At 31.5% G+C, this 12,102-nt stretch overlaps 1 protein-coding gene across 8 annotated transcripts in view; it reads right to left on the bottom strand.

Annotated features, from left to right (window-relative positions):
• LOC127723549 (uncharacterized) overlaps positions 1 to 12,102 on the bottom strand; it is a 180,844-nt gene that overhangs the window by 26,547 nt on the left and 142,195 nt on the right. For 4 of the 8 annotated variants that reach the window (XM_052230215.1, XM_052230208.1, XM_052230213.1 and 1 more), the window contains 3 exons: positions 4,802 to 4,829; positions 3,732 to 3,944; positions 2,888 to 3,003 (listed from right to left, as the gene is read on the bottom strand). In XM_052230215.1, the coding sequence (XP_052086175.1) occupies positions 2,888 to 3,003; positions 3,732 to 3,944; positions 4,802 to 4,829 (357 nt within the window). The remainder of the gene's footprint in view (positions 1 to 2,887; positions 3,004 to 3,731; positions 3,945 to 4,801; positions 4,830 to 12,102) is intronic. The other 4 variants (XM_052230212.1, XM_052230209.1, XM_052230211.1 and 1 more) reach the window with 1 other exon arrangement.

Below are 12,102 nucleotides of genomic sequence, written 5' to 3'. Positions count from 1 at the left end.
GCCTTCAACAATAAACCCAAACCGCATAGTTAATAAACTTCACTTTCTTATCTGTTTTGGGACCTTATATCAAATTATCACTAACATTGGTTATAAAGATAATTTGTGTTGTTAGTTGATTTACAAAATTCAACTCCGACATTTGGTTTAAGTCTTAATGTTCTTTATCTTACATTATTGAATATATATATATATTGAAGTTTTAAGTTTTGTCCACGCTGTGCATAAAAAAGGGGAAAAATTAAGGCTGAAAATGCACCAAGTATTTATATTCAATTCATCCATGAGTATTTGTTAAGCAGTGAAACCAGTAGAATTCTATTGGAACTTTTTTCAACAATTTGATGTTTGAATAGACAAAATGTGAATATTCGTATTGAATATGAATATATCGTGCATTTTCACCCTTATTTTTCCTATATTTTTTTTACCTATATATATACTTTATCTATCCAACGCAATTATAATTTTGAACGTTGTTTTCAATTTAGATTTGTATAGTAGCATGAGTTCGAATCCCGGCGAGGGAACAACAAAAAATTTGCGAAAGCAAATTTACAGATCTAACATTGTTGGGCTGATGTTTAGACGAGTTATATATATATATGAATACTTAAAATTGAATTCTCCGTCCACACTAGTAGAAAAAGAAATAAAATTAAATTTCAAAATGCTCTTAAAGTCCTTTAATCTTCTACATTTTTTCACCAACCGGTTTCACATCTTTGTAATAATCATGGATGATAATGAATATATATATATATATATATATATATATATATATAGTGAGGCCAACAATGCTGGATCTGTAAATTTTTGTTCTTCCCTGGTCGGGATTAGACTTCATGCTACTGAGATATCGTGGCACCAAATCAATTCCAACAAATGTTATTGTACGAGAAAAACACAGACAGAAATTTGTTTATGCATATAATGATAATAATAATAATAAAAACACGAGGGTTTTGCCGTTTTACCACTGATAAGATTTACCGATAGCGTCAAAGAATTACACAACAAAATCATGCAATTGTGAATAAAAATGGAAACATAATATGATTGGAACGCGAGATTAAACATTGTAAACTATAACCTATGCAAAGATTTAAGTTATAAAAATCATGATAATTCGATAAAGTCTTATCAATTCATAAATTGGTACAAAAATAAATCATGGTAAAACAGATATAGAATGGATATATGGATTATCAAACTTGATAAGTATTACAAATTTATGTTGTATCCTAATTATACTTATGATAATATTAAGTTATCTTCCTTACAACTTCCTTTAAGACAAAAGTTGTTATCTCCCATGTCTTAATTGTCAGGGTGAGTCTAAGAAAGATAACTCAAATTTGCCACAAGATGTAAGTAGAATTATGCTTTTTCATAATATTATGGTATTTCCTATTTGCCTCGACTGAAATACATAAATACTTCAAAAGGAATCCATAGATACGTAGACTGGCAGTATGTTTGATTTCAACGGCAATGACTCAGAGATTTTTTTTCAAGGGTACATATGGCATACAGGCACTGGCATCGACAAAGACATAATTAGATCGCTGACTGATATTATACACAAATTGATATCGATCTAATATAGTTATCATCAGTGACAGACAAAATACAAACTTCAAGACCGTATACATTTGTTACCGGGATGAAAATACGGATATTGTCTTATTGAAATTGGTGTTAATAAATTTTGACTAAAATGTTGCATAAATTTACCTCGTGCAAAGATCGATTTCCATGCCTGTCACTGGTTTTAATTGGTATTCATTGATGTTCATTACAAAATTGCCTTTAAATACCATCATTGTTATTTTCCAAAATATAACTGTTAAACTTAATGTTAAAGTGCATTGCTGTGCGGCGTGTCCTGGTGTTTTGTACATACAACATTCATGGATTTATTTTGTATGTTTCTGTCATGGTTTTGATTTGATAATACGTTATGACTTATCGTTTGTAGTCCAATAATTACCTTTCCATACATACCATCATTGTCATGAAAATTGTTTGGATGAATATTGTGAAATAATTGTATAAAGTACGAGATTGCATATTATTTACGTAAACGTGTCACTGTTTGTGATATCCTGTGGTGTTTATCGTTGATGGAATATGTTCGTTGTTGGTCTATGGTTTGCATGTTGTGTCGGCTATAATATTATTTGTGTGTTCGTATTTCTGTTATGAATATTATTGCGTTTGTTTGTTATGAATGTTCTTGCGTTTGTGCTGTATTTATGTCACGTAGTGTTTTAGGGATATTTTTTATCATTGTCATGAAGCGGAATGTTTGGCTTGCCTTTTAACCAGGTTCAACCCACTATTCTTATTCTTAAAATGTCCTCAACCATGTCAGTACTATGGCAGTTGTTATCAAATAGTTCGTTTATATGTGTGTTGGCGTTTGTTTTTGTGATATTTTGGTGTCCCCGTTGTTCCTTTGCTTTCCTCTTATACATTTTACAGTTGATGTGCTTCCCTCGGGTTTGGTTTGTAACACGGATTTGTTATACTGAATCGATTTATGACTTTTGAACACCGTTATACTACTGTTACCATTAATCGACATGGGAATCTTAGTCAGTTAAGAACGGAGTCTAAAACAGCTCGTCTTGATCAGCGTTCAAGGTCATCGCCTTATCTTTACACATTATTGCTCTCTAAAGTCTTAGATTACTCTGTGGTTATCATGTTTTTGGTGGTGATGGAAGTATATGAAGTTGTTTAGAGGTGCTGAAAGTTGTCGAAGTATAGTTAGTGGTTGAGGTGAATGCATTTGTAGTAACATAAATGGTCTAGATGGGATATTGTTGCATGACTTAAACATGCTACAGTATCAGAACACACACATGCATCACAATCATACCCGTCTTTCCCCAAGTACTTTGAAAATCTCTATCTCCATCAGTCCTTGTCTCCATTGACCTATCATCGTCTTGGCCCTCATACTCCATAATTTATCAAATTCGTCATGCGATATACCTGTTGAAAAATTATTTAATCTTTTAACAAATGAATGTGTACAGTTTTAAAGGAAAGGGCACATACATTGTGCCTTGGGAAGATATCACATAACATAGCGGAACATGCAATTAAACAAACACGATAGTTTTTTCATTGTTTTGAAGATTTCAATCGTTATCTTTAATCTGTACCATATCGTTAATAACCAAATCTTAGGTCAGCCAGAATCCAGGTTGTTGCTGTGATATATATTGCGACACTAAACGTGTTAAGGAGGTTTCAAAGTATCATAATGCATCATTTGAATAGCAAAGGAAAACAGACAACCACAGTGCTATACAAATTGTAAGATATCTCAAAATTTCAAAAATAGATCAATCCTAAGACAGACAGAAGCAAGGCTGTTGCTGTGAGGTAGATCATCAACATATATTGCGAGACCCCAAACTATATTTATTGATTAAATAGTATTGTATAGTATCTATAGAACAAGAAACAGAAAACTACATTACAAAGGTAAAAGAAGAAAAGCTCTCAACTTCATATTTGTCTTCACAAAAATTACATTGGGTAACCGTATACAAACACTGATCGTTCCTTAGAGCAAGTTCAAGAGATTTTATCCGCTGATTACATCCTTCCTTTTTGCATTCTTTTAACGAACAGTTGATACAAATCCAAAACATTTTACCATTACAACAAATAAAGCTTACATATATGTGATAAGATGTTAATAAGAAATTTACCATGGTCATATGCAACTTCAAACCATACGACATGTTTTCCAGATAATATGCGTGGAACTGCCAGATTGAACATGTTTTGGAAACCACTGCGACCTAATAGGTTCTCCCAACTTTCAAAATTTGTAAGAGGTGTGCATGTAACAGCATACGGACCCCTCCTCATAATATCAGAAGTAACCGTGTTCACAACTGAATCATCATTTACTTCAAAAACTGAATGTAAACAAAGATAAAAACATATTCGTATTAGTACATTCAAAAACACACATAGGTCCTTTAAAAATCTTACAATATCTAGAATACTAAAAGACAAGTTAGTTTTCTATGTGTTTCTTCCACAATAACCAGATTTAGGAAGCATATGCCATTTCTCGAATCATACAATTTGTTGATTTCAGAAGTCATAGGGAAAAAAATGTACGATATTACCTCTTTTGTGACCCCTGGCTTTTAAAATTCAAAAATATGATTATAAAAAAACATCCTGAAGTTCATTTTTGAAGGTCGTACATTGAAACAATAGTTGCTAACTTATACGGCAGTTGGTCTTGTAGATACATGTGTCATTGGCAAAGATATCAAATCCACTTCGTTTATAATTTGTACGAGATATTTGATACGGCCCATGATATCCACCTTTGCCATAGTGATCACAAACTGGAAGTCTTCTGTAAAAATACTGTATAGAGTCAACACAAAATCATAATTTTCAATTTATATGTCATTGCTTATAATATTCATTTTCTTATTAGTGTTTATATTCTCGAAATACTGCTTATTCAAGTAATATACATGTGGGTCCTCCAAATTTTTATTTCGAAATATTATTTTAATAAGAATTCCCAGAAGTTGTCGATGCTGACTCTCGGAAGTTTGATTTTCTAATTTTATTAACCTTTCCTCTTAACGTACATTCATGCGAATGATAACATGGTGACATAAAAAAAAACAAAAGTCAAGTTCATTCAACTGACAACATCACGGCATAAAAATATAAGACTAAAAGTCTACAAGTTATTTAGAATATTACCAAATGGACAGTACATAGTATACATTATTGATGAACATACTTGCAATAATCTTTGCTTCTCCAGTTACCTGAAAGTATTTATAGATGTTTTCTTGATTTTATGGCATCAGATACGAGTGACATCACTTCGTAAACGTGTATATGTATATGTTAACCGATTTCTTCTAACAAAAATTTAAGCTACAAACAGAACTTCTACCTTAATCATGTAAATAGAACATATTGATTTTAGAAATAATCAAGCACTTTGAGTAGCATGTTTATCTATTTTCATCAAAATTCATAATATCAATTAAAATAAGTAGATATGGGTTACTAAGTTCTTATATTTGAATAAAATAACATTCATTTTTAAGTGGAAAATTGTTTTAACGTTAATAAAGCTCAAATTAAAAATTGTTTGCTAGCACCTTTTTGTGATCAATGTAAGATATAAGAAGATGTGGTATGAGTGCCAATGAGACAACTCTGGTTAGTTTTCCCAACATTTCATCATTATGGGGAGATCTTTTTATATATAGTCTTTCATAAAAGTTCAAATGCTTTATAAAGGATCTAATCCTACTTTCAATATAATCAGTAAACTGTATCTGTTTGAGGCAATTGGACTGTGACTGTAAATATAACCACAAATTGTTAATCTATAGGATTTTGACGACTAATGAATGCTTAACCGGTCCGTGTATATTTGCGTCCATTCGTTTTTCGTTTTGAAATATCAACGAAAGTGTTTTCATTTTTCGTTTTTGATTTCTCTAAAACTAAAATGAAAAACAAAAGTGTTTTCGTTTTTCGTTTTTGATTTTTCAAAACCCAAAATGAAAATCAAAAATGTTTTCGTTTTTCATTTTTGATTTCACTAAACAAGAAAAACATCTTCATTTGTATTCAATTTCTGTATTTTGTTCTATTTAATTCTCGTTTTACGTTGTACAATGTTTTCTTTTCTTTTTACATAATCGGTACTCCGGTGTATTTTCTACTTAATGTAGACAGAATTACGAAAGACTATTAGGGTCTGTAAAAAATAAATATTTATCTCGTAATTACGAGAAAACTATCGCGTAATAACGAGATAATTATCGCGTAATTACGAGATAACTATCGCGTAACTACGAGATAACTATCGCGTAACTACGAGATAACTATCGCGTAACTACGAGATAACTATCGCGTAACTACGAGATAATCTTTTTTAACTCGTAATTACGAGATAATCATCGCGTAATTACGAGAAAACTATCGCGTAATTACGAGATAAGAAGTTTTTTATCTTGTAATTACGAGATAATTATCGCGTAATTACGCGAAAACTGTCTCGTATTTACCAGATAATCTTTTTTTTTTTATCTCGTAATTACGAGATAATCAGCGCGTAATTACGAGAAAATAATCGCGTCATTACGTGATAAAATAAACTGCTTCACTGAGCGCAGCTGGATACGCCCGCAGAGTTCCAACCCTGAACAGTTGGGGCAACAAAGGACACACTATTCAAGCTTGATATAAGTCTGAATTTGGATTGTAATTAAATATTTGACATATTATAGGTTTCTGAATAAATGTAGTCAAAGAACTTGAAATTGGTTTTATGAATTGAATTTAAATTCAATTAAAGATTGCTTGCTGTTGTGCAATACACTGTGCTGTTGCGCAATACTTAGTAAATCTGTTGTAAGACTATAAACAAATAAAGTTCAATTAATTCTCAATGTCATATTAGAAATTTATGAAAATGTAAAGGGAGCTTACATCAATAGATATAAACTATTCACCAAAGTTTCATGAGAAGTGCTGAGAGCATTTTTGAGTTATTGTCCGAAAACTGGAAAATCACCCCTTTTTTAATGAATAAAATCCAGTAACTCAGAAATGATAAATGAAAAATATATAAAATTCTAAACAGAGCTTACATCAATAGATATAAACAATTTACCAAAGTTTTATAAGAACTGCTGAAAGCATTTTTTATTTTTTGTCCGAAAACTGGAAAATCCACTTTTTTTATGAATAAAACCCTGTAACTCGGAAACTCTAAATCTATTTTTTTTTAAAAATGAAAGGGAGCTCACGTCAATAGACATAAACAATTCACTAAAGTTTTATGCAAATTAGTTTAAGCGTTTTTGAGTTAATGTCCGACATTTTGACGACGGACGGACAGACGGGCAGACGGACAAAGGTATACCATAATACGTCCCATACGGGCGTATAAAAATTATTATCTCGTAATTATGAGATAAATAAATGATTATCTCGTTATTACGCGATGATTATCTCGTAATGACCACATAAAAAATGATTATCTCGTAATTACGCGATAGTTTTCTCGTAATTACGCGATAATTATCTCGTAATTACGAGATAAATAACTCATAGTTACGAGATAAATAACTTCTTATCTCGTAATTCCGCGATAGTTTTCTCGTTATTACGCGATGATGATCTCGTAATTACGAGATAATTATCTTGTAATTACGTGATTGTTATCTCGTAATTACGCGATAATTATCTCGCAATTACGCGATAATTATCTCGTAATTACGCGATAATTATCCCGTTATTACGCGATAGTTTTCTCATAATTACGCGATAATTATCTCGTAATTACGAGATAAAAATCTTTTTATCTCGTAATTACGCGATAGTTTTTCTCGTAATTACGCGATGATGATCTTTAATCAAAATTCAAATTCAGAGCTGTATCAAGCTTTTATTGAGTGTCCATACTTGTCCCAACTGTTCATGGTTCGACATATGCGGTCGTATCATTCTGCGCCCCGCTGAGCATTTTGTTGATATTTGCAATTCATTGGATATGTAATTTAACTGCAAAAGCCTTCAAGGACGGTGGTGCATGGCAAAGTGGGAGTTAGACGCACATTGTATACAAACTAATATTTATAATTTGATTAAAAAAAGCTTTAAAAAAAGCTAATACGTGCAGATGTCTCTGATGCATAATTTTTTTGATTATTAATTGTTTTGGCTTTTATCTAGCTGTCAGTAACTGCGAGTACTCTCAAATCGTACTTTCTTGTTTATTTGACCTGTTGATACTAATTGTATTGATTTTTTGTGATTTAATGTTATTCAGGGTTATATCTGGTCTATATAACAGCTTTGATAATTGTTTGGTATAACTATTAATTTTCACTTCGTACTATGAACATCAAAATTATTTATTTTGTAAAAATATTTCCATTCTCTATTGGTACTGTACACGTATACCTAACAACAAAATTATTTTCATTTACCTGTGTTTAAAGTTTTTGCAAATGGCTGATATTTTTGTTCGAGCTTATTGTTTTTCTTTAATTGTTTAACATTTCTTACCGATATAACATGTTACTTTTATTATTCTTCCCTTAGTTTATTTATTTTGTATTTACATTGTGTCATAGGTCAAATTTATTTGTTCAGTGTATGTTCAATGGTGTTAATATGTCCTTTGATTGCGTTAAACTATTTCAGTTGATATTTTATAGTGTGTCTTTCTATGTTGTGATGTTACACTATTGTTTCAGAAAAAGGGTGAAGGTTTGGTACCATTAAAACGTTTAAACCCGCTGCATTTTTTTGAACCTGTCCTTAGTCAGGAATCTGATGTTCAGTAGTTGTCGTTTGTTGATGTGGTTCATAAGTGTTTCTCGTTTCTCGTTTTTTATATAGATTAGACTGTTGGTTTTCCCGTTTGAATGGTTTTACACTAGTAATTTTGTGGGGCCCTTTATAGCTTACTGTTCGGTTTGAGCCAAGGCTCCGTATTGAAGACCGTACTGTGACCTATAATGGTTTACTTTTATAAATTTTGACTTGGATGGAGAGTTTTCTCATTGGCACTCATACCACATCTTCTTATATCTTTAGAATATCCACTTTCATGTAGCTGAATAGAAATAATTTTACGTTAAATGAAAAGACTTTAAAATATATTTCATCTGTAATGCCAATAGCACACGTAAACTCATTTCCTCCATTTTAAATTAACTTATATAATCGCATTTACTCTCATCAACTCAATCTTAGTTGATCTGCACTGATTTTTAAATTTGTCCGAGATACATATTAAGCTAAGTCGAGGTCCACATTAACTTCCGTATATATTAGCTGTCGCTGTGTTCTTAACACGTATCTACTGTACAAAAAGAACGCATTAAATAATTGTAAATAATTTTACAAGAGGAAGGCTAATGGCCAATTTCTCCCTGTATTTTATTCACACCATGGACATTTTTTGCCCAACTGTCCCAATGGGCCAAGTGAGCTTTTCTCATCACTTGGCGTCCGTCGTCGTCGTCGTCTGTCGTCCATCGTCCGTCGTTGTCCGTTTACCTTTACAAAAATCGTCTCCTCTAAAACTACTTGGCCAAATTTTAACTTACTTAGTCACAATCATTTTTAGGGTATCTAGTTTGAAAAATGTGTCCGAAGACTAATATAGAACGTACCGTAAAAATGCAAGTTTTGTCTATTATTTCGAAAACCGTTATGAATAGAGAAAATCTGACATGAGCAAATATGTTCAGAATGTTGAGCTCTGTTGTCCATACATGTCAAAATTTTCAGACGACTTCTTATAGAAGTTATTGCCCTTAAATGACAAATTTTACCATTTTTTTTCCATTTTGGGCTATTATCTTGAAAACTATAATAGATACAGCGAAACATTAAAATGCAAAAATGATCAGCAAGACAAGTTCTACAAATAAGTTCAATTGTCGAAATCGTCATCCGACTCCTTATTAGAGTTATTGCCCTTGGTTGATGATTTTTACCATTTTTTTGCGTTTTTGCCTTACAAATGTATATCTTAAAATTATAATAGATAGATAGAAACTTTAATAAGCAAAAATGATCAGCAAGACAATATCTACAATTAAAACAATACTGAGGAATTCGTCCGACGTCTCCTTGGAATCATTGCCCTTTAATGACATTTTTTAATCATTTTCGGGGGGGGGGGGGGGGGGGGGGGTTTAGCTTTACATGATAAAAATTATAATAGATGAATAGACACTTTAAATCACAAAAATGATCGATAAGGCAAGGTGTTCTAACAAGTCACTTTCATACCATCTATTGTGTTTTGAGCAAAAACTAGAAAAGATAGAGAGAAACTAAGCAGACTAAATGATCAGCAATACAAGACCATCAAAACAGAGATTTTTGTCATTAATTTTATTCTCGTCTTCTATGTTGGAGAGTGTCTTTTGTTGAATATGCACATAGACCTAGGTGAGAGACACAGGCTCGTTAAAAAGTATATCAATCTTTAACTAAATTCTTAGTATACGTATCGCAACCCAATGTATGTTCCCTATGGTTCTAACAATATAATGGTAATTCTTAAACAGATTACAAAACTATAAATGCCTAATGTCTGCAAATAGTCCAAACCGGAAAATTTTTAAAAGATTTTGGCAACGTTTAAGTAGTTATCGTCAAAATGAATAAACAAAAATAAAATAGTTAACCAAACCAAAACTCTTTATTCATTTCAAACCAGGGCAATTTACAAAAAGTCTTTCAATCTTAAAGTTTACTTAGATTCATAGTACCACATCCCAAAGTGTACACTCTAAGGGTTTTACAATATGATCGCTTAATTTTAAACGTTAAACAGTCTCCGGGACAGGTTTGCACTTCCGCTGAGTGCAAAAGTTGTCACCTTAATTTTCGGAGTTAAGTCAAAATAAAGTTGATAACTTGGTTGGTATTGGTTCCCTGATATTTGTCCTAAAAATTGTAGGCTCTAGCACCACTGTTGAAAAAGTTATGCCCTTTTTTTCAAGAATTTTCTCAGAGGAAAAGTAGTTTTCCTCAAGGGAAATCAAATTTCCCTAAAGGAGAAAGATTTTTCCTTAAGGGAAATTGTATTGCCTCAAGGGAAAAAGATTTCCCTTTGGGAATTTACTGCTTTAATATTTCCTTTGAGGAAATTTGCTGCTTCAAATTTTCCTTTGAGGAAATTCGATTTCCTCTGAGGAAATTTGCGGCTTCAAAATTTCCTCTCAGGAAATACTTTTTCCTCTGTGGAAATTTGCAGCTTCAAATTTTCCTTTGAGGAAATACTTTTTCCTGTGAGGAAATTTTGTCAACTGCAATTGCCTTTGAGGAAATGTTTAACAAACACTTTTCCTTGAGGGAAAATTCAATACCACAAATTTCCTTTAAGGAAAACATTGTTCTCCAAATTTCCTCCAATGAAATTTCTGTACATCAACTTTCCCTGTAGGAAATGTTTTCCCCAATTTTTATTCATTGTAAATTTCTTCACTATACAATATGAACATAATGTTTACAAGACTTAATAAATGATACAAATGATATTTAAAACTTTAATAATTTTTTGACTCAAAATTATCATGACATACAAAAACAATACAGTCATGACAGTGAGTCTGACTGTTTAGGTCAAGGTATTGTACATACTTTATATGACTTTAACTTTGATTTATAAAATATTTTTTGTAGTAAAGTATTCTTGTTATTGTTTCAATGGTATACATTATTAAGCAACCAATTTGAATGTCATACCATTTGTGGTGTTCTTAAGAATGCGTTCATATTTGCAAATTAAATAATAAAATAAACACTTTTCTTGTAAATTTTAATTTTCCTCTGTTTCAGCTGCTGTGTACAGTTATTCAATCCACTACGTAAAAGTTCAATGCAAAAATTATTCCATTCACTAAACAATTTCCTTCAATTCGTAGAGAAAACATTTTTGCAATATTTGTTCTTCGAAGATCTTCTTCATTATATTTGATATGAGGGAGCTTTGTAAATGAGTGGATAAAGCTGGTGTTCCTCTCAACAACAAAATACTATGTTTTTCTTTATTTCTCCCTTCTTTCCACGAATATATATAATATGTTGTTGCATTTATACAATTGTGTTTTTCTGCATCTATGATGGAACTCCATTTTGTTTATAGCCATTATCATGTGATTATGATGAAATTTCCTATTTCTTTTTTGCAGGAAAGCACACATTCCATTTCACATTAATCCAATTAGCACACCATGTAGATAGATATCAACTTTCAGTTTCCTCTTCAGTATTGACCTATTGATCATGAAAACCAAGATGTCTGATCACCTATAAATACACAAAATAAACAAATAAAATGTTATAAATGGAGAAATAAACAGCAATAAAAAAGCTTATTTTGTCATGTTTATGAACATTTTAAGAATATTTCCTTTCTTACTTGTGAGTTCTCTTAATTCCGTGCTTTTTGTCTATGGGTTGATTTTGTGCATTTTATCAATCTTTCGAGTTGAGGCAATTGCAACGGTTATTTTACAGTTTGTTCTTTATATGTTGAGCTGTTAA

The sequence above is a fragment of the Mytilus californianus genome, unplaced genomic scaffold (assembly GCF_021869535.1).
Source record: "Mytilus californianus isolate M0D057914Y unplaced genomic scaffold, xbMytCali1.0.p SCAF_13, whole genome shotgun sequence".
NCBI lineage: Eukaryota > Metazoa > Mollusca > Bivalvia > Mytilida > Mytilidae > Mytilus > Mytilus californianus.
This window is presented reverse-complemented; position numbering and strand designations above follow the sequence as displayed.